We start from the raw sequence: 24,190 nt of genomic DNA on the forward strand, positions 1-24,190 counted from the left end.
TTAGCCCCTATCTTTTGTTTATGCTTTTCCAAATGATTCTACCAAAGTAGTTGTGTTTTTATCAGCGAGGCGCTGTCCGCTTATTTGGTTGTTTGCATGCAGCTTGCCGGCTACGGTTGTTTTTGAGGTGCAGGTGTAGAAAATATAACACAGAGCACAGACCTCCACCAAGGGCCTTTGTTGCCCCCGTATTGGGATCCACACCAAAATAATAATCCCATAGTCTTTTATATTTTGTAGACCTTGCTGGAAACTTGTCCTGTATTCTTTTTTTTTCCAAGTGACCATTTATATGCATACATGCCGAAAATTGTCTTATCTTGAATACTTGCGAAAATGTTTGGAATCTAGGCAGAGGCTCCAAAATATCCCCAAAATTTATTCAGTTCTTCCATTTTCCATTTCAACACAAACAAACAACAAACAAAATAAATTCCGGCTGCAAATTGATATTTTAATGCAATAAAGCCATGTTTATAATACTAAACTACAACTACTAATAATACTAATAGTAATAAAAATAATAACATTGCGCAATTATATGACTCCAACCAAAATGCATGCTTACCCAATCAATTTTTCCCATAAGAAATCAAATTAATTTGTCCCAGGAAGCTAAAATCACATTTTTATGCTTCTACAATAACCGTGTGTCATGCATAAAACCATTTGAAATGCATATAAACACACATAATGGATGAGAGAATGGGATAAATGAACATTTAAGCTTATTTTTTTCTTCACTGAAGTGATTCATGATTTGACTGTCCCCAAAGACACGGTGTGGAAGCGAGATCACACATGTTGTTTCTTGAATTCAAGAGTGTTTCTTACCTCAATGTCCCAAAATGGAGTCAGAAAAAGTTAAAAATGCCAGCATTTTGAGAAATAAGGCGAGAAACACTATAGAATTCGAGAAATAGCTCATGTCAAAACAGGAAGATGGTGTCCAAGTGGTGTCTCGCTGCCACATTGTGTCTTTGGGAACAATAGTCTTCAATGCATTTGTTTTCTGCATGTAAAACTACAATAATGAAACTCTAAAAACATGTTTTTGGTGACGTAAACTTCAGGTTCCGGTTGCCATTTTGTTTGCTAGCTAACAGGATGCTAACGAGGAAGGTCATTTTCTAATAATGAATGCACTGACTAATGCAGTGTATTAATAACACAACAAGACATGCATAACGCTAACCGGAGAAGGCACGCAAACCAAGGCAAAATTGTGACATAAATATACGATGTTAACCAAAACGTGTGCTAACCGAGGCGGACGCTAACCAAGGTTCCACTGTAATTACAAAACGCATGTTTGGAACAAATTAAAAAGAGACAATCATTTGTCTCCATGTCAAATTGTATCCTGTATGAACAAAATGCGAAATATAATATCTCTTTCTGGATATCAAACCACATTAAACATTATACTTCAATTTCTATCAAACTTCATCAGCACTCTATTGACCAGGGGTCTCAAACTCAATTTACCTGGGGGCCATTGGAGCTAGGGTCTGGGCAAGGCTGGGCCGCAACGGTAGCCTTCAAGTTATTTCCTTTAAACTTAAAGAGCCAAAAACTTACCACTTCCACACGGATAGGGAGGATAACTATTAACAGTTATTTAACCTTTAACATGAACATTAATCAAACGTAATCATTTTTTCTGGGTACATGATACCATACAGCATCCATATCAAACTTGCGCGGGCCGCACTAACATTAAACTTTCATATCAAGGCTGGGGCCTCAAACTAGTGTCCTGCGGGCCACATTTGGCCCGCGGGCCGTGTGTTTGAGACCACTGCTATAGGCTATAGTTTGATCTCAGTGGGTAACGAATAAGCCTTGGTGGAGGTCTGAATGACTCAATGTGAAAACTCCATCACGAGGTTCATTATATGCCTTCATAGGTTTAGAAAATGTCGCTTCTATTAAAAGCTAGTAATTTCTATAGGTGTGATGATCATCCTTTACTTGCTTGTCTTGTCTTTAACCTTCTTTACCGTTCCCTCCCCGAGGGAACACATCCAAGCACCGCCTCGGGGAAGGCAGGCTGCAATCACATAGAAAATGACGGCTTTCTATCAGCAACGATCCACAGCTCCAATAGGGATGTTTATCCACTCAAAGCCTCCAGCTGCATTATGGGAACATTCACCATTGTATGAAAAGAAGCTCTATCTTTTTCTCTCGTCTTCTGGAGTATGGGGGGGGGGGGGGGGTGAAAGATAGGATCGGCTTCAATAAGCCACTAAGATGTGGAAGAAGGAAGGAGGCTATTTGCATGGAAGTCATCTCATCTTTTTGCTGACTCGCAATAAAGTTGGAATTTGGGGAGAAAAAGAAGTGCCAGAAAATAATAAGATGAATATGAAGTGAATAAAGCTGTAATTATGAAGTTGTGTAATAATATAGAATTATAACCACGTCATTATAAGTAACGTTGTAATATCATGTTAATAAAGTCACTGTATTATGATGCAAATACATTTAGAATTGTGCTTGAATCAAAATGTTATGAAAATATTATGAAAGAAAAGCCATAATCACATCAGGGACATAAACATCTTATAAAAAATTTTGGACAGAAAAAAAAAATCCCTCCTACCAAGTCATATTAATATAATTAAAAAATTATTTCATGAAAAGTAGTCATTTTTTTATTTAACAAAACAATAACCAAGTCATCATTGAAATATCATTTCAAATTTTATGAGTAAAGTCGCAATTTTACATGAGTAAAGTCATAATATGAAGAAAAAAATCCATAATGTAGAAAAAAGTAAAGCAAATGTGATTATAATAATAATAATAATACAATTACTACATCATTTTTGGAAAGAAAAATTCAATTCTACAAGACAATCAAATCAACTGTACATGATTTTGTGAGAAAAATATTGCTAGTTTCTAGAAAAATTATGTAATTTTTAGCAACTAAGTAGAATTAAGTTGTACTAATTACATTTTTTTAAATGCCCTAATTTTATGAGAGTAAAGTCATTTTTTATTACAAGTTTTACGTTTTAATATAACATTATTATGGTAAATGTTACAACTCTTTTCCTCATACAATTCTATTTATTTATTGGAATTATGTCTTTATTTTCTTAGTTCCTGTAGATATACTATTCTTTGTTGAATTCTAGAATATAATTTTACCCAAAGCCTAAGTTCATAAATGTACATATATAAATCTATCATTATATTTACTCACAAATATTCCTCTATATCAGGGGTGGGCAAACTTTTTGACTCGCGGGCCGCATTGATATGACAAAATTTACGGTGGGGGGGGGGGGGACTATATATTTTACACGTAACAGTCCACCTGGTATTATTGTATCATGCAATCTGCTATTATTTTTTATTATTTTATATTTATATTTAAATATTTGAAAAATAATAAAATATTATAATAATTACAATAAAATTAAAATTATAATTATTATATTATTATTATGTAATATATGCAAATATAACAATAATATTATATATTATTAATATAATAATTTGCATTAATATAATAATTATAATAATTATAATAATCTAATAATAATAATAATAATAATAATTATTATTATTATTATTATTATTATGTGCTTGTATCCCTTTTTTCAGGAGCACTTTGTAAACAACAGACCATGTCAAAAAACGAAATTGCTAGAACCACCAAAAGGTTGGCTCAGGCCATGATGCCAGGTTGTATGTTGAGTTTAAATGAAATACTTTGGAAAGATTGGGCGGGCCGTATTCAAACACTTGGCGGGCCGGATGTGGCCCCCGGGCCGTAGTTTGCCCACCCCTGCTCTATATACACGCACACATGACTCAAGGAATATGAGGGCCAGTCTTGGTCTCATCAGTAGTCACCTGCAGCGCTGGAAAAGATCGTATTTTTGTCCTCTTTAATGCATTTGGAACGTTCCGTTCTTTTCCAATGTGTGGACAGATGTATTAAAACGTCATCACGCTCGCATGTGCCACAACACACACCTCAATATGGAACGTGTGATTTATGTAGATCTCATATTAAAGCACCTGCTGTGAAGCGGACCTCATGTTTTATTCACGGTGAACGCCTTGTGATTGTGTGTGTGTGTGTGTGTGTGTGTGTGTGTCTGCGGGAGATGTGTGTTGTACTCTGTGCTATCTGTATGGGAGTTATCACAGGCATTTGTGGGTGACAGTTGGGGGGCAGATGGACTGACACTGAAAGTCTGCATTAAAAGAAGCCACAGGTGGGACACTAGAGTGGGGGATACAACATGACATGACTAAAAATATACAAATCCATGAGGGGTAGTGGAATGGTGATGGTTCTCAGCGGGTCCTTAAAAACAGCACACAGCTCCTGTCACTTCGAAGATTTTTGACGAGAGTAGGTCCTTCAAAACTCTAGAGGATCTTTGACTAGCATTTTCATAGTTGGTTCTTAAACACATCAGACCTGACATATAAAGAGTGGGTCCTATATGCCAGTGTTTTTCAACCTTTTTTGAGCCATGGCACGTTTTTTACATTGGAAAAATGTTGTGGAACACCACTAACCAAAAATGTTCCAAAATGTCACCACGACCTCACACGTGCATCAATAAGTCTATGGGAGGAACAAGGTAGGTGTTGCCACACGGACCAATATTACATTGCTCTGCCAGTCTTTACACCACAGACACTCCACAGTAGCCACGTTTTTACATCACCACTTTTTCTCTTTCCCAATCACCTTTCGGGAAACAATGGTATCCATGGAAAGGAATATTCCAATCTCTTGTCTACATGCGTCGTGAAAATCAACCAGAATAGTCAATGGGTCATGCGCGGTAAAACGTAAACATCAACATCACGTGATACCGACTTTTTTCCGATGTTTTTCTTTCACTTGTTGGAATAACTCCGTATTGCCAGTTTTTCGTCTGTCCAGTCTTGAAATTTAGTTTGAATCAAAAACAAACTTTGCTTAGTCCAGTGCCGATTGCTGGCCTCCATTTTTAAAAGTGAAGAACGTCTGGATCTGCGTGTTACGTCATATCTGAGCATGCGCTGAAAGAACGCACCCGGGATCAATTTAAACAGGAAAAGATCAAATTCAATCTTGCTAATATTTTATAATTAAACTCAGGACATGTTTTATATAGATATATATTTTCTTTTTTTAATAAAACTGGACTTGTGAATGGCGTATAGAAGGGTTTAGATTCTGTTCCACAGATGGCGCTAATGCACACGAAAGCTGCTTGCTAACCGCCAATAAACAACAGAAGAAGAAAAACACCAGGTAGAAGAACGCAGTTTGACAAATTTCCGTTTGAGCGGGTACAAGATACCTCAATCGGATTGGTTAAAGGAATATTCCATCCCTGTTCAATTCTTTCCGTTTGAGCAAATAAACCAAATGCAGTTGGAATATTTGGGTCCATATATTCATGGCTATTGACATAATATTTGCAAATGATGATTAATAAATGTTAACTATAAAAAGTGATATTGGATAATTCCTCACGGCACACCTGACGGTTTCTCAAGGTACACTAGTGTGCCGCGGCACAGTGGTTAAAAAAATCACTGCTATATGCTATATAAAGGATCTTTGACTCGCGTCTTTAGACTAGGTCAGGGGTTGGCAACCCACCGCTCCAGGTTTAGTATCTTCAGCCTCCTTGTTGTTGCTCCCCCAGTCAGCGCTATTATTATTATTAATTATTCAGAAAATGAAAGAAATGCACAATCTTTACTGTTCGAGGAGTCAAAATGGCTCTATTGATGATAAAGGTTGCCGACCCCCTCCTCAAAAACAGACAAGGCTCCTGTCGTACAGAGGATCTTGGACTTGCATTTGATAGTAGATCCTTAAAAAAAAAGATCTTTAACTAGCACTTTCACAGGACAGCCTTAAAAACAACAAACAGAGTACGCTTGTCATATAGAGGATCTTTGACCATGTGTTTTCATAGTTGAGCCTTAAAAACATCACACCTCTCCAGTAAAGGATCTTTAACTTTTTGCAGTAGGTTCTTAAAAACACGGCATCTGTCAAACAGAACAATACTTGCTCACGGTGCAACAAAACAAGTATCACATCACATAAGTCAACTAGATGACAACCAACCACTAAAGATTACACGTAGCTTACAATTGATAATTACAAACGCTAGCAAGGCATGCTGGGTAGTCCAGCTGCAACAACAATATAAACTATGAACAATAAAACATTGGCTATAAATCGTATATTACATCCTTCTTCTTTACTCATCTGACGGGCTGCTCAATATATTTTGAAATCGAGCAAAAACACGTGGCAAAAGGCTACCCAGCATGCTTTGCGGTAGGAATATATGGGTGTTTTTTTTTGGCATGGTTAGATATTTGATTGTCATACTTACTGTACGTCTTGTGTTGTTTGGAATGTTTTTTCGTACACGCTACAGTTTGCCTCTTGGCGCGCGGTTAACCCATCCCTACAGTAGAGGATCTTTGACTAGCCTTTTAGGGTAACTTCTTAAAAACCATCAGAATTGGCATTTAAAGGATCTTTAACCCATCATAAAAAACAGCATAGCGCCTCTGTGTTCAAGTAATCAAAAGCGTACTCACGATGGTGAAGTTCATGACCTTGAGGATCCAGATGGTGAGCGCCAGGTTGATGAGGATGAGGATCATCAGCAGCAGCACAAAGAAGTAAAGGCAGCGTTTCCTCCAGCCGTAGATTCCCACTTTGTACACTTGTGGTTTCTCTGAAGTCTGGACATTGTTCCTATGACTGCACTGTTCCTGGGTCATCTGGTGAAGGACACAGAGGGAGGAGGTCACCATGACTCAGGGCAAGTCAGCATTTTGTCGTTAATTACAAAGCCGGCGCTGCTCTTACAGCGACATTAGCGACCTCATTATGCAAATGACTTCTACTCGGGCGCCTAATTGATATGACAGTCTCGTAAGTTAAAGTGACTTTTGGTCCTTGTGGACCGACTTTGCGCTGAATTTTAGCAGCTAGCATCAAGTACGGTTATTCAGTCTTCTTGTTGACATTTCGAGAGGCGAGACGCGGCTCTGCTAATTGGCCCTTGACACATGAATCCTGCATGAAGTGATGTTTTGACGACTGCGGCGTCATGTCAACCTCAAAGCATTTTTCAAGAACATTTTTTTTTGTATGAACATAACAGATTGTCAGCTAGGAGACCAGGGTTCAATTCCACCCCTGTGTGGAGTTTGCATGTTCTTCCCGTGCATGTGTGGGTTTTCTCCAGGTACCAGGCATCATAGTAATGACGCAAAACATTCATGAGACATGACTTTCCATCACATTACCATCACCATAGAGTAAAAAAAAAAAAGTTATCCTCTCATTATGTGTGGAAGTGGTACATTTTTGGCTTCTTACTTTCTCCTTCTTCCCCCCTTTGTGTGAAATCCTTTAAGTTTAGCACAAATAAATTGGATGCTAACTTGTTAGGGGCGGCACGGCAGCCGAGTGGTTAACGCACAGACCTCACAGCTAGGAGCCCAGGGTTCAATTCCACCCTCGGCCATCACTGTGTGGAGTTTGCATGTTCTCCCCGTGCATGTGTGGGTTTTCTCCAAGTACCAGGCATCATAGTAATGACGCAAAACATTGATGAGACATGACTTTCCATCACATTACCATCACCATAGAGTAAAAAAAAAGTTATCCTCCCATTATGTGTGGAAGTGGTACATTTTTGGCTTCTTACTTTCTCCTTCTTCCCCCCTTTGTGTGAAATCCTTTAAGTTTAGCACAAATAAATTGGATGCTAACTTGTTAGGGGCGGCACGGCAGTCGAGTGGTTAGCGCACAGACCTCACAGCTAGGAGCCCAGGGTTCAATTCCACCCTCGGCCATCACTGTGTGGAGTTTGCATGTTCTTCCCGTGCATGTGTGGGTTTTCTCCAGGTACCAGGCATCATAGTAATGACGCAAAACATTGATGAGACATGACTTTCCATCACATTACCATCACCATAGAGTAAAAAAAAAAGTTATCCTCCCATTATGTGTGGAAGTGGTACATTTTTGGCTTCTTACTTTCTCCTTCTTCCCCCCTTTGTGTGAAATCCTTTAAGTTTAGCACAAATAAATTGAATGCTAGTGCTTTCTTACAGCTGTGGCTGTAGGCAACCTCCTGATGTATTTATTTTAACGCCAGTGGAGTGAGTCTGCATCCAGCATATTTATTTACCTCTGCATGCACTTTAAAATGTTCCCACAGAGCTGTTGATGTGAAACATCTTCATGTTGTACTCACCAGCGCTATACATGCTAGCAGAGCTGTTTTTATTTATGCTACAACGATATTTAGCTAATCTCTGTGTGGAGTTTGCATGTTCTCCCCGTGCATGCGTGGGTTTTTTTCTGGTACTCCGGTTTCCTCCCACATTCCAAAAACATGCTAGGTTAATTAGCGACTCCAAATTGTCCATAGGTATGAATGTGAGTGTGAATGGTTGTTTGTCTATATGTGCCCTGTGATTGGCTGGCAACCAGTCCAGGGTGTACCCCGCCTCTCGCCCCCAAGACAGCTGGGATAGGCTCCAGCACCCCCCTGCGACCCTCGTGAGGATAAGCGGTAGAAAATGAATGAATGAATGATATTTAGCTAACAGCATTTTAAAGCTAGCAGAGAGACAAAAAAAAGGACGCCATGATTGTTTGTGTTTTTCTCCCTTTCAAGGTATAAATTTGAACAGTTTTTGCCATAAAACCAAAAACAACATAATTTGTTCTTGGAGGAGAGTTATCACACTAATTGCTATGTGTTGTTGTATATTCCCCAAACTCTCTTTCTTGGTTTGCTTTGGAGGTTTATTTTTTGTGCTCAGTTTAATTTAAGTCCAAAATGTCTTCATCACAACAGGGCGCGGTTCAGAGTAAGCCTGGCAACGTGACTTCCACTTCGCTCAGATGCTCAGATGGTTCCTGTACACCTGTCTTTTGTCATCCTATCTGGTTCTGTCCATGCTGAATCTAATCCAGGATCAAACCTGGGATGAAGTCAGTTTCCGTGGCGTTAGCAATGGTGACGTTAGTTCATTATGGCGTTGCCTGGGGCGTGCCAGTTTTAAAAAACGCGTGTGATGACAATCTGTGTGTTTTCTCTCTTCATTAGCTCGGCTGTAACATGGAAGCCTTGAAAGTAGTCTGGACTCTGCCAAATGATCCTCATTAAGTGCGGCGTCGTGCCGCTGACGAGCGTGTTAAAGCGACTTAGCATACACAACAAAGACACAAAAACATCCTCTGCTTGTGCACCAGATTAGGAATAAACATAAGACAGAATGAGGAAGTTACTCATCTATTTAAGCACATTTTAGCCTGCAGCTTCGCTTTCTGGTTTTTTTTTTTTCTTTCGTTCTTATTGTTATGGAAAGCAGATTTGTTGGGACAAAACTCGTTATTCTGTTTACTGTGATTTGGGAGGCGTTTTAGTGTCTGTAAGTATTAAGCACGCTTGGCTCATCTGCAAAGGGCCAGCAAGTAAGGACAATAAAACCTGGCTGGTAATGATGAGGAAAAAAAGGCTACTGCCGAATAAAAAAAAAAAAAAAAAAAATCTGTTGTTCACATTTGTGTTTATCTCCAGCAATCATTCAGGAACATAAAAAGAGGATTTGATGTTGAATTTTAGCATCTCTGAATGTCCTTATGTTGTTATTCCAGAGGTAAAAAGGAAAGAAACAAAGCTTAGGAATCGGCATACAAACATACGGCCGTAGAGGAGACCCATTCATCAATACATTTTATATGTCGCTTGCCCTCATTACGGTCACGGGTCACCTGGATCCCATGCCAGCTGACTTTAGGTGAGAGGTGGGGGGGCACAATGCGGTTCAAAACTGAACTAATGAATAAATGATGGCCCGTTGTAAGTCAAATATATTGAAATACAAGTGGCATGTAGTATTCTGGACACCAGGCATCATATTAATGACTTTCCATCACATTACCATCACCATAGAGTAAAAAAAAGTTATCCTCCCATTATGTGTGGAAGTGGTACATTTTTGGGTTTTTACTTTCTCCTTCTTCCTCCCTTTTGTGTGAAATCCTTTAAGTTTAGCACAAATAAATTGGATGCTAACTTGTTAGGGGCGGCACGGCGCTCGAGTGGTTAGCGTGCAGACCTCGCGGCTGGGTTCAATTCCACCCTCGGCCATCTCTGTGTGGAGTTTGCATGTTCTCCTCGTGCATGTGTGGGTTTTCTACGGGTACTCCGGTTTCCTCCCACATTCCAAAAACATGCTAGGTTAATTAGCGACTCCAAATTGTCCGTAGGTATGAATGTGAGTGTGAATGGTTGTTTGTCTATATGTGCCCTGTGATTGGCACCCCGCCTCTCGCCCGAAGACAGCTGCGATAGGCTCCAGCACCCCCGCGACCCTTGTGAGGATAAGCAGTAGAAAATGAATGAATGAATGAACTTGTTAGCTTGCTAGCATGCTGTACTTAAGGCCATGGCAGTGATGCCATAGTCCATGCAATAGAAATGTGGTGTAAGCAAAGAATTATAGGTGTGTAAATGTGACTGTAGGGGTGTTACTTTAATATCTACAGGGCTCTACTAATGGTTATTCATTCATTTTCTACCTCTTATCCCCACGAGGGTCGCGGGGGTGCTGGAGCCTATCCCAGCTGGGTACACCCTGGACTGGTGGCCAGCCAATCACAGTGCACATATAGACAAACAACCATTCACACTCACATTCATACCTATGGACAATTTGGAGTCGCTAATTAACCTAGCATGTTTTTGGAATGTGGGAGGAAACCGGAGTACTGGGAGAAAACCCACGCATGCACGGGGAGAACATGCAAACTCCAAGGGTGGAATTGAACTTGGGTTTCCTAGCTGTGAGGCCTGCGTGCTAACCACTCATCCACCAATCTAAACCGGTTTTAGAATAGTAAATGTAAACTCTCAAACTCAGCTGGATTGAAATTACTTTGCTCGCCAATGGAAAAAAAAAACACATCAGCCAATTTCTAAGCGCATTCCTGTCAGAGAACCGTAACAGACAGTTTAGTTAGCGATGGTGTTGATTCATTGGCCCATACGCTGAGCATAACTCCATTATGTCTCGTCTGCCCCGTCGATGTGCTGATAGCGATTAATGATCATTCTAATTGCGTGACTGTGAGGATGAGGAGGCACTTCAAGCGCCGCCGTAATGGCCCTAATAACTCTCTGGCTAAAATACAATTTACAGTCCACGCTGGTTTAGGAGTGTACGTGGCGCCACCGGCCACAGGAGTGAATTGTTTTTGACAACAGCACGCATTCGCTGCTAACTGAAACAAATGGCCTAAGACAAGGAGGCGCCCGGCTCGGGTTTTCATTGGGATTTGACGGCAGATGAAGAGAATGATGGACAAGAAGGAGATGAAGAGGCGGCGAGAGGAAAAGCGAACAGTGGAAATTCAGATTATTTGCACTAGCTTCAACTTTGGTGGGGGGAGGATTGGCGGCGGGGGGGGCGGAGACTAATCCATGTGGAGAGAAACAAAGGCATGGTGACAACTTGGCATTTTTTGGAGGCTATTTTTAATAGCTTTATCGCCTCAAGCACTAAAAAAATAATAATACCGTTTGATTAGATTTTAATTTCCATTGAGTGAAATGAAGACTTGATGGGAGGGAAACAAATTAGAGGCAAAACAAAGTATTGGATCATGTTTCTGCTGTTCAACCAACCAGAGGGTGAAGGAAGCCAGAATCCAAAACAAAGCGTGGCTCTGATTACATAGTTGGAAATGAGCTTTTACAAAATGTTATTGGCTGATTGGTGATTGCCAAACAGCAAGGCAGCTGCCCATTAGGCCTTTTTATAGTCTGCTTGTGGATCAGTACCAGGACCTGCTGTTGGCCAATGACCGCTTTCCTCTCTGCTGCATTGAAAGTATGATGGCCGAGACCCCGGGGGGCGGTTTATAATGCAGCGAGGTTTAACTGTGGAAATATGATAGGATAAAAGCACTAACCGGGCAACTTCTTGTGGCGGAGAACCGACTTGACAGGGAAAAAGACCGCAATTAACTCATTTCCTCAGTCACATGCGAGTGGTAAGCTACATCTGTAGACACAGCTGCCCTATTGGAAACGTGGCTGCTCGTCAAATATTCATTCACATTCATGCACCAGTGTGGTTCCGCTGTTGTGTATTCTGGAAATTTCTGTGTGGCTAACACGTGCTACATTAGCTTCTTATGCGACTCACTAACGAGCTAGTAGTCATATTCATGTCAGAAAAAAAAGCTAAAATGGCTAAATGAACAAAAATACAAATACCAGGCATTCAGAAGACACATTAAAAGACACAGTGAATGATGTGTAATATTCTGCACTGGCCACTAGGTGTCAGTAATGTTACTGTACTGTACTGTTCAGTGAGACAGAACGCCTGAACAACAGGCTTTTATTATCTTTGTATTATCTTGCATGCGGGCGGCACGGCGGTTAGCGCGCAGACCTCACAGCTAGGAGACCAGGGTTCAATTCCACCCTCGGCCATCTCTGTGTGCAGTTTGCATGTTCTCCCCGTGCATGCGTGGGTTTTCTCCGGGTACTCCTCCCACATTCCAAAAACATGCTAGGTTAATTAGCGACTCCAAATTGTCCATAGGTATGAATGTGAGTGTGAATGGTTGTTTGTCTATATGTGCCCTGTGATTGGCTGGCCACCAGTCCAGGTTGTACCCCGCCTCTCGCCCAAAGACAGCTGGGATAGGCTCCAGCACCCCTGCGACCCTCGTGAGGAAATGCAGTAGATAATGAATGAATGAATGAATATCTTGCATGCAGAACAATCCCTAAAAAAAATCTCTGTAACCCACGGCAACCTAAAACTCAACTCTCAACACCCAACTGTCTGAAATGGCTTATTTACTCTTGTCATGTCTACTATATTGGGAAATACGAGTTTAATGGTGACTATAGGGGTGTTAGTTCATGTCTAGAGAGCTCTAATGTAAAAAAAAAAACTATTTAACTCATTTCCTCAGTCACATGCGAGTGGTAAACTACATCTGTAGACACAGCTGCCCTGTTGGAAACGTGGCTGCTCGCTAAATATTCATTCACATTCATGCACCAATGTGGAGGATCGAATCGCCAACCTTCCACTTTCCAGCATCCGAGCCACAATTTGTGGATGCTAACCGGAAAATGTAAGCAAACTGTCAAAATTTCCAAAAAAAACACTGTATTAACTTTAAAAAAAAAAAAAAAACTAGCTTCAAAGTAGGCAGTGCCTCACCAGCCATGAACCTCAACTCATGTCACCGGTCATGATGATGATGCATGATATGCCGACCCCCTTTATGGTATGACATTTTTACCCAGAAAATGTGGGTGTGGGTTTTTTCCGGGTACTCCGGTTTCCTCCCACATTCCAAAAACATGCTAGGTTAATTAGCGACTCCAAATTGTCCATCGGTATGAATGTGAGTGTGAATGGTTGTTTGTCTATATGTGATTGGCTGGACACCAGTCCAGGGTGTACCCAGCTGGGATAGGCTCCAGCACCCCCCGCGACCCTCGTGGGGATATGGGAAAATGAATGAATAACCATTAGTAGAGCCCTGTAGGCATTAAAATAACACCCCTACAGTCACATTTACACTCCTATAATTCTTTGCTTACACCACATTTCTATTGCATCACTGCCACGGCCTTAAGTACAGCATACTAGCAAGCTAAACGAGGGTCGTGGGGGTGCTGGAGCCTATCCCAAACTGTGTCAAAATTTCCAAAAAAACACTGTATTAACATAAAAAAAAAAAAAAGCTTCAAAGTAGGCAGTGCCTCACCAGCCATGAACCTCAACTCATGTCACCGGTCATGATGATGATGCATGATATGCCGACCCCCTTTATGGTATGACATTTTTACCCAGAAAATGTCGCTGATACTCCAGATTTGACGATGTGTTCTAAAAGCGAGGTTCCGCTGTTGTGTTATTATTATTATTTCTGTGCTGCTTTCTCGCCTGGAGGCTCCTCCACCTATGAGCATATGAGTGTTTATGGTTCATGACACAATGATGATGAAGAGGTTAGCCTCTCACCGCCAGGGACCAAGTGGGGAAGCGTGAATACAAAAGAGCGATAAATAAATAAAGAAATAAAAACAAGGGAGGAAAATAAGGGAAAAGCAATTTAGCATCACTGTCTTTCTTGTGGTGGTGGTGGGGGGGGGTGGCGAGCTACGTGGAGTTGACCTGCCCCTCCGTGTGACGTCTCCATCTTTATCTCAACACCATTTTTCCATTAAAGTGTAGCGATTGGCCCACGGGGGAGCGTGAAGATACCATGTACGCAACATTTCATTTTCACTGTGATTAATTTCCATCGGTATCTCGATAATTAACAACACAATGTAATTGCTTTGAGCCAAACGGATGGTTTCTATGCTGAAAAAAAAGTTTATAAAACACTCCTTTTAGCCGGCGCAAACACTCTACGCTTAAAGTTAATTAATCGCCATTGAACAATAAATGACTGTGCTGAAAGAAATTGGGTTTTAAATCATTTGAAAGGAGATAAAAGTAAGCAATAAAGGAAATACGCATCTACATCACCTTTAGTGGTAGTGACGAATACTCCAATTACACAAATACAATATTAGTGCTGTATTGTTTTATTATTGTACAAATACCAGGCATTCAGAAGACACATTAAAAGACACAGTGAATGATGTGTAATATTCTGCACTGGCCACTAGGTGTCAGTAATGTTACTGTACTGCACTGTTCAGTGAGACAGAACGCCGGAACAACAGGCTTTTATTATCTTTGTATTATCTTGCATGCGGGCGGCACGGTGGTCGAGTGGTTAGCGCGCAGACCTCACAGCTAAGAGACCAGGGTTCAATTCCACCCTCGGCCATCTCTGTGTGGAGTTTGCATGTTCTCTCCAAAAACATGCTAGGTTAATTAGCAACTCCAAATTGTCCATAGGTATGAATGTGAGTGTGAATGGTTGTTTGTCTATATGTGCTCTGTGATTGGCTGGCGACCAGTCCAGGTTGTACCCCGCCTCTCGCCCAAAGACAGCTGGGATAGGCTCCAGCACCCCTGCGACACTCGTGAGGAATATCTTGCATGCAGAACGATCCCTAAAAAAAAAATCTCTGTAACCCATGGCAACCTAAAATTCAACTCCCAACACCCAACTGTCTGAAATGGCTTATTTACTCTTGTCATGTCTACTATATTGGGAAATACGAGTTTAATGGTGACTATAGGGGTGTTAGTTCATGTCTAGAGAGCTCTAATAATGTTAAAAAACTATTTATAGCAGGTTTCTCTGCTCTAAACTATGTAAATATTACATTAATTAGGAAGAAAACCTCAATTAATACAATTAATACAATGCAATACACGATCGATTCCTAATTATATTTACCTCAGTTAAACATTTAAGCATCATGTAGCAGATTGTGTTAATTCTGGAGGTTCTACTGCACTTTTTTTTTTTTACTATAATACAGGACAAAAATACAATTAAATAAAGCCCACATTACTTCTACCACCCACAAAGATTAGAGAATATTATTAGTGGTGGGTTCAAACCAAGCAGAAGCGTGGAGGCGGAAATTTCATTTTTTTTCTACTTGTTTGTTATCTCACCCACGTAAAAAAAAGCGTCCTTCATTGTGAGGCTATTTTCCTATTATCCACGCATGACCCAAACTTGCTACTGGATGCAAAACATGCACATTTTGGACTCAATTCCAACACACAAATGGACACTGCTTGTCTCGCTGTTTTATCTTAAGTGTACTTTCAACACGATTTAAAGGTCCGGTTGTTGGCGTTGTTTTGTGTAAGCTCGCTGACTGATCATTGGTATGCGCCATGCTGTGTGCCGTTTGCTAGCCTGAAATTATAATGTTCATGTTAAGTGGCCATCGGTCTGGCTCCACTGTCAGGCGACGTGATGCAGCAAACAAAAGATGGCTATAAACGCTGAGACAATGAGGCGGTGGTTACAGAGTTGCCTAATAAATGAGACCGGGGTGGGGGTGGACGTCAATTTCAGGACAGAAGATGTATGGTCATCGTATGACTTTTAATGAGGTGACATTGAAGAGTAAACATCCGTCAAATCATCAAAGCAGCACCTTTGTTAAATCCTCGAACTGACCTGACGGGGCTAAAACTACTTCTATTCAGTGACAATATCATGGCGGCCTAAGATTTTCACAGCTGGAGGTTGACTACAGCCACAGACAGAGCAATTACTTGAAGCATTTATGATGTTATTTTTATCACGATCTGGACTTCACCCCCTTGTGACAGCTCTTTGTTTTCCTCCTTTTTTGTCACCCGTTTCTGTGCTCTTATTTTGTCTGCCATTTAGTCCCTCTTTAAACGCTCTTATTTTCCCATTCACTTCCTGTTGTGGCTCAGTTCCTGTCCTCGTTTCTTCCACACCTGTTAACAATTTCCTTTCAACTATTTAGGTTCAGGTGTGTTGTTTTGGTTCCTTGACTGATGACGCTAGTCGTTGACGAGTTGTTTTGTTTCCTGCAGTTATTAAAATTTGTATTTTTACCTGCAAAACATTCCTGTGTCTGCATCTTGGGGTCACGACCTTGCCTGCTTGTAACAATTTTCCCATAAAACCAGTCCAGTTTGCATCAGAAAGCAATTGTCAGCAAAACAAATGACTGATTTTTTAATATTAGTAAACCATTCTACTGCCTGATCAATGCCCAAAAAACGTCCCCTTCAGGGTCACAAGGGTCTACGATTTCTAAATCTGCTATTTTGTCTTTTTTAAAAGTGTCCCTAACAACCTTTAGCGTCCAACCCAGCAACATGAATGCACTTGGGTACTCCAAAACTCCTTAGTACGTCTCACCGCGTGTTTGCTCGGCATAGACTGAGCGCATTGAAGGACAAACCCTGAAGAAACTACCCAAGAAAAAACAAAGTGAAAATCAGGTGCATGGAAGGAAAACAAAGCAATACATCAAAGCGGTCATAAACGTCCAAAAAGAGAGTCCGTTTTGGACATTGAAACCATTGTTTCACCGAGGACACCTTTTAAGGACTAACTGAAATATTAACAAATTTAGGCCTTTAAAGTGAGTAGCGGGTGCAGAATGATGGCGTTTTTGGCGGGTGGTCCCACTTGAAGCAGGGAGACGGTATGAATAACATTGAGACGGAGACACGGAGTCGCGGTCAAGGGCTGGAAGGGCGTAGGGTATTTGGGGAGTGGATTCTATTTGCAGACGTTTTAAAAGTGTGTGGTGTGACAGCTGCTGAGGGGGTGTGTGGGTGGGTGGGTGGTGGGGGGGCAGTAGGTTAACACACTGAGGAGTTTCCATATAGTTTGAAACAAGTGGGCTTTAAATGACTGATGGTGGACAGCTAACTTTTTTTTTTTTTTTATTCTGGGGTACATTTTACTTGTGCATAAGTCTCAAAGGTCCCACAGCAGAATATTGAAATTTAGTCTTGACGCTACATCCAGTTTCTAAGTCCTATTAGTAAGCCCTATTGGGGGCAGGCTCTTTTGTGAACTGTTTATTCTTGTTTGTCTATGACATTGTATACTGTATCGGCTAGCTTCAAGATTGTTGCACGCCCAAGTCCGTAGACAGGAACCAATCATGACAATAAATTTGTCAACACATCAGAAATCATAGGAGGTCATTAGTCAATATAACAGTCTGTCTCATGGTGCCATCTTAAAAAGAATGCAAAAACATTCAAAGGGTAGCTAAGAAATATACAAGACAAATTAAAAATTTAAAAAGGAACTTTTCTTGTGTTAAATTGCTGTGTGATGATTTTAGCATTCTTTGAAAGATGACACCGTGAGTCAGACGGTTACATTGAGAAATGACACCCTTCCTTTTCGAATAGGTTGAATAAATACAAATAGCAGCAGTTCTCACGTATAGGAGATATCATGAAATTAGAAAATGCTCATAAATGAGCCACACGATTCAAAGTATATGAAAAAAAGTAGCGGCTTGTATACAGGAAATGTTGTTATTTTGATCGGATTTGCAAAGTTGCCGGACGTTGCCAATGTTATTTGTGTAGCAGTTAGCGTCAGAGGCCACGCAATAAAACCATGATATTGGTGTCAGGTTTTTTGCATCTTTAGATTCATTTTTTCACAAATATACATCACGAATGTAACAGTTACAAACATGGAATTGCCATTTCACCTTCCGCCATTTTTTCAAAATAGACATATGATTGAAGATGTGTAGAATGGGTGGGAGATGATAGATTTTACCAGCATATGATGTTCATAAACTGGGGTGCAAATTACAGTTACATCATTAATGAGTCAATTTTGCCTAATAGGGTACCTTTATAACAGGGCATGTTATAAGAGTTGGAATTTCTCCTGATTTTCTGACTATTATTTTATGAGTTCATCAGTATTTGAAGAATATTGGACATATTGGAATATTAGTTTTATTCAGGTATTGATTCCCTATTTGTATACACAGACATAACGTACTCGGGTTCTTTATCATAAAAGTTTGCCAACTTTCTGTTGTCCAACTGCAACTTCCCTCGTTCGTGATCATCCTCAGCATAAATCTGGCCTCACATCTCAATTAGCTTAATCAAGCGTGGACATCAGTCCCGTCGAAGAGTTCTACAGAAGAATCCTCGTGAATATGGAGATAATGAGAGCAGATTCATGCTGAATCCTGAGGCATCAATTTGTTGTATTTTTGCAGAGCAGCAGCAACATCTCAATGTTGGTTTCGTTGAAGAAATTGCTTTTGTGTGATAAGTAAGAGCAGGCTACTAATGAAGTGTCAATGTTGCATTGGAGACTTCTCGGAAAATCAGAAATATCACACTCAAATTCTTTCTGTGATGAGAAATATAAAAATGAAAATAGCTAACAAATACTTTAGGCAGTTTGAAAAGTCATCTTATGTAATAACTCAGGCTTTTGAATCAGATTAATCCTCATTAATCACCATTTGTACCCATGTCTGAAATAATAATGTTTAAAAACGCTTTTCAAGGCACCCAAAGCACTTCACAATGAAGTGAAGCCATTATTCATTCACTCCTCAGTCACACACTGGTGTGTGGTAAGTTACATCTGTAGACACAGCTGCCCTGGGGTAGTCTGATGGAAACGTGACTGACAATTTGCGCCAACGGCCTCATGGGCAAGCACTGCAGTACAGGTGGCAATGTGGGTGAAGTGCCTTGCCCAGGGACACAATGACAGTGACTTGGTGGAACAAACCGTCAACCTTCCAGTTTTTGGAAGACCTCTTTCTGTTGATTTAGACTATTCATACAAATAATAGAGATGTTGTTGTGATGAGTGAGGAGTGAATAAGTGATAAGTGAATTTCCGTGAAGTAGGATTCAAATATTTTCATAGTTAGAACATTAAAATAACATATTTAGAAGGTCCTAAACAGCAAAACTATTAGAGCCCCAACACATATACGTATAGTAAACATTCATTCATTCATTTTCTACCGCTTTTCCTCACAAGGGTCGCGGGGGTGCTGGAGCCTATCCCAGCTGTCTTTGGACGAGAGGCGGTGTACACCCTGGACTGGTCGCCAGCCAATCACAGGGCACATATAGACAAACAACCATTCACACTCACATTCATACCTATGGACAATTTGGAGTCGCTAATTAACCTAGCATGTTTTTGGAATGTGGGAGGAAACCGGAGTACCCGGAGAAAACCCACGCATGCACGGGGAGAACATGCAAACTCCACTTAGAGATGGCCGAGGGTGGAATCGAACTCTGGTCTCCTAGCTGTGAGGTCTGCACGCTAACCACTCGACCACTGTGCAGCCTGTACGCAGAACATATGGACATAAAATACAATCATAAATTAAAATATGTGAAAAAGTGAGGGCCATTTTTAACTTGCAAAGAATAAAATGTAGGCAATTTTAAAATATCCTACCTACAAACATGTACTAATACGAGTTGCAAACAAAAACTCTTTTGAGATGCCAAGAGATTCTAATTCCCGATCCCAGAGGGTGGAATCAAACTCCAGTCTCCTAGTTGTGAGGCCTGCGCGCTAACCACTCGCGGCCGTGCAGCCTGTACGTGGGAGGAAACCGGAGTACCCGGAGAAAACCCACGCATGCACGGGGAGAACATGCAAACTCCACACAGAGATGGCCGAGGGTGGAATTGAACCCTGGTCTCCTCGCTGTGAGGTCTAACCACTCTACCACCGTGCCGCCCTATAGTAAACATAATAACAGAAAATAAGACATAACATAGACTCACATGTCTTAGTCGTCCTTGTTGTTATTTTCGTGTGGCGCTATTGTCTCATTACTGTAATATTACTGACACCTAGTGACCAGTGGACATTACTACATATCACAACGTCCTTGAATGTGTCATAAATTTATATTTTAATTATATTTTATTTTTGAAAATTCTTAATTCAAGTAAAAAAAATACATAACATTTAACATATTTGGTATAATATATTTTGAAAAACTCATAGAGGGAAGCCGTGAAATTTGAAGCACAAAGTGGTGAGGGATTACTGTAGCCTGTTTATACTCCTTAGCAGCATTACAACATTGGTTGTGTTGCTGCCGGGAGATTTCGGCCAAATATTTGGCTCTGAGTCAGGACAATGCCATCATGGAAGAGTAGGACTCGACAATCACACCTTTTTTTTGGATACCTTTGCCGCGTTTTAGCTAACAAGCAGGGTTTTCGGCTATATCTAGACTTCCGGTGGCACCCCACAAAAATCAGATATTAAGTTTTCCAAATGCTGCAAAACTCAAATCATTACTTTTCACAACTTTCCATTTACATTCTCTGGAGACTGTCCAATCTTTGGTTTGTACAAGATGACTTTCTACCCCATCAAAACTTGTCCCAAAAGACTTTCAAAGCAAACATTGGATATTTTTTTTCCTTTGCTCGGCCACTCTCTCTGCGTGACCCTAACACCGGGGCGGCTGTCTGCAGTCTCCAAAGGGCAGTAAGTAGCTTCCCTCTGTCTGCGTTTTTCATTCTTATTTATAGCAGCTCGTTTCCCCGAGAGGTACACTGCAATTGAAACCAAATGTGTGGCCGGGAGCCGTCCGCTCAAGCCCACCCACTTTCCCAACTTCTCCCCCTTCTCCTTCTTTCCTTGGTTCTCTGTCTGTATGCTAATGTGAGTCAAGAACTTCATTTCTTGGTATGTTTCTTAATTCCTTCAGTCCCAAATAAAGTCCATGCTAAAACGAAACTAGGAGTAATGTGTTCAAAAAAAAATAAAAAAAGTCCTTTCAAGAAATGACAAACTAATTGGTTCCAGACCCCAAAGTAGAATTCCTTATTATAGATAGAATATTTCCATAATTAGGGCCTACAGTAGAAAACATCATTATGACCTAAATTTTTTTTTTAACACTATTAGAGCCAACTAGACATGTACTAATACACAATAGTCAGCTTTATAGTTGTATTTTCCAATGCAGTAAACATAGAGTACAGTAAACATAACATTAAATAAGACATAAATAAGATTCTCGCTTGTGTGTGTTGTTATAAATGAGCTGAGTGGCGAGCAGACAGGAAGTGACGCCAGGAGTTCAGAGTTGAGTTTCGGTTTGGTTTGGGTTATTTTTATTAGAGATGATTGTGCCTGTTGTGAGATCATTCAAACCTGCAATGCAGCCAATCCCTCATTTATCATGGTTAATTGGGATGCGAGAAGTGAATTTCTGCGAAATAGGATTCAATACTAATATTTTTGTGGTTAAAGTACAGAAAACCTGTACCCGGAGTAAACCCACGCATGCACGGGGAGAACATGCAAACTCCACACAGAGATGGCCGAGGGTGGAATTGAACGCTGGTCTCCTAGCTGTGAGGTCTGCGCGCTAACCACTAGACCACTGTGCCGCCCTGAAATAGGATTCAATACTAATATTTTCGTGGTTAGAGTACAGAAAATCTGTTTGACTTTCTAAATACAATTTAAAACATTATTAGAGCACTCTAGACATAAAATAACACCCCTATAGTCACCTTTACACTCATATTACCCAATATTGCGAATATAATGTGAGAAAGTAAACCATTAAAGACATTAAGACAGGAAGTGGGGATATCATAGACTGTATTCAACCACAAAAAAAACATATTCATGAATATATTTTTGTGATACAGAGTAAAGCTGGGAAATTCGAACCAAAACCAGGCAGGTTTTCATTCATTCATTCATTTTCTACCGCTTTTTCCTCACAAGGGTCGCAGGGGTGCTGGAGCCTATCCCAGCTGTTTTCTGGCGAGAGGCGGGGTACACCCTGGACTGGTGGCCAGCCAATCACAGGGCACATATAGACAAACAACCATTCACACTCACATTCATACCTATGGACAATTTGGAGTCGCTAATTAACCTAGCATGTTTTTTTGGAATGTGGGAGGAAACCGGAGTACCCGGAGAAAACCCACACATGCACGGGGAGAACATGCAAACTCCACACAGAGATAGCCGAGGGTGGAATCGAACCCCGGTCCTCCTTGCTGTGAGGTTTGTGCGCTAACCACTCGACCGCCGTGCCGCCCAGGACAACTATATATGAAAGGAAAAACCTGCACAACGTTCTTTCTACCACGACTTGAAACGAGTCCCTAAAAGGTCATGCTGGGGAATTGAACACAAACACGAGGCAAAGACTGAATTTCGACTTCAAGGTGTTTTCCAATTGATTCCGCACGTAATAACTCCCAGTGAACAGGCTAGGAAATACGCTGGTTTAAAACACTGTCGTGTTATAGCCGTTTAGTGTGATTGATGCCTGTTTGTGAGGAAAAAAAACAAAGTACAAATCAGAAAAGAAGGTTGTTTAAGAAAATTACGGTGAAATAAAAGCAGCCAGTCCTTAAATAAATTGCATTTATGGAAACAAACAAAAAAAATGCAAAACAAGAAGTTTTGTACTATATAAGAGGTCTTTGTGATTGATGCTGGTGAGGGAGTAAAAATAAAATGTTAGAAGTCAGAAAAAACAAACACAAAAAAGAAGTTGGCTAACAAGAATCCTAAATATTGATCATGCCGGGAAAGAGTTAAAAACGTCTTTTTGAAGGAATAAGTTAGTGTCCACCCCTCCCCGCCCACAACACTTTATGAGCACTCCAAAGAGAGTGAAAGCAAACTTACCATGACTTCCCCCCTGCTTCTGTTTTTTTGTTTTCCTGTCCTGTTTCCTGTTTAACTCCTCTTAATAATTGTCCTCCCTCCTGAGCTCCCAAATGGACTTGTGATAAAAATAGAAGCGGGGCTTAAAAAGTCTGCTCTAGCTCTAACTCTTCTCTTTCTCTTCTCCTCGTCTTTGCTGGCTTCTCTCTTGCCAGTCCTTCCAATAACAAACCCGCCCCCCGCCTCTTTTGGCCCCTCTGAGCTGTGTGAGGACTGTTTCCTGAACGCCTCGTGGACGCCCGTGACCCAACTGTCTCACTTTTTTTTTTTTTTTTGCTGTTGCTGTAGAGTGTGGAACTGCTGCTGGCGGGCCTTCCTCCCTGCCAGATTTAGAACGCATTACACACATGTGGTTTAGAGTTTTGGAAAAGAGGCTGGACTTGGAGAAGTGTGTTAGGTTGTCATGGCGACCCATCCAGTTTTCTCGCATGTGCGCATGTTGTTTGCGTTGCATCTTCTTCTAACGGCAATATATTTTTAGAGAAGTGATTCTCAACTGGTAAGAAGTAGTAGTCTATTTCAGGGGTCTCAAACACGCGGCCCGCGGGCCAAATGTGGCCCGCAGGACACTAGTTTGAGGCCCCCGCCTTGATGTGAAAGTTTAATGTTAGTGCGGCCCGCGCAAGTTTGATATGGATGCTGTATGGTATCATGTACCCAGAAAAAATTATTACGTTTGATTAATGTTCATGTTAAAGGTTAAATAACTGTTAATAGTTATCCTCCCTATCCGTGTGGAAGTGGTAAGTTTTTGGCCCACGCTAGTTTGATATGGATGCTGTATGGTATCATGTACCCTGAAAAAATTATTACATTTGATTAATGTTCATGTTAAAGGTTAAATAACTGTTAATAGTTATCCTCCCTATCCGTGTGGAAGTGGTAAGTTTTTGGCTATTTAAGTTTAAAGGAAATAACTTGGAGGCTACCGTTTAGGTCGCTAGCTCTCTAGTTTGCGAGTTAGCATGT

At 40.7% G+C, this 24,190-nt stretch overlaps 1 protein-coding gene across 3 annotated transcripts in view; it reads right to left on the reverse strand.

Annotated features, from left to right (window-relative positions):
- sgcd (sarcoglycan, delta (dystrophin-associated glycoprotein)) overlaps positions 1-24,190 on the reverse strand; it is a 168,392-nt gene that overhangs the window by 56,645 nt on the left and 87,557 nt on the right. For 2 of the 3 annotated variants that reach the window (XM_058086772.2, XM_058086771.2), the window contains exons 1-2: positions 23,183-23,629; positions 6,595-6,780 (exon numbers count right to left, since the gene is read on the reverse strand). In XM_058086772.2, the coding sequence (XP_057942755.2) occupies positions 6,595-6,780; positions 23,183-23,185 (189 nt within the window). In that variant the 5' untranslated portion in view covers positions 23,186-23,629. Of the gene's footprint in view, positions 1-6,594; positions 6,781-23,182; positions 23,630-24,190 lie in introns of those variants that run through there. The other variant, XM_058086773.2, reaches the window with a different exon arrangement.

The sequence above is a fragment of the Doryrhamphus excisus genome, linkage group LG21 (genome assembly GCF_037039965.1).
Source record: "Doryrhamphus excisus strain RoL-2023G ecotype Guam linkage group LG21, RoL_Dexc_Guam_v1.1, whole genome shotgun sequence".
NCBI classification, from domain to species: Eukaryota; Metazoa; Chordata; class Actinopteri; order Syngnathiformes; family Syngnathidae; genus Doryrhamphus; species Doryrhamphus excisus.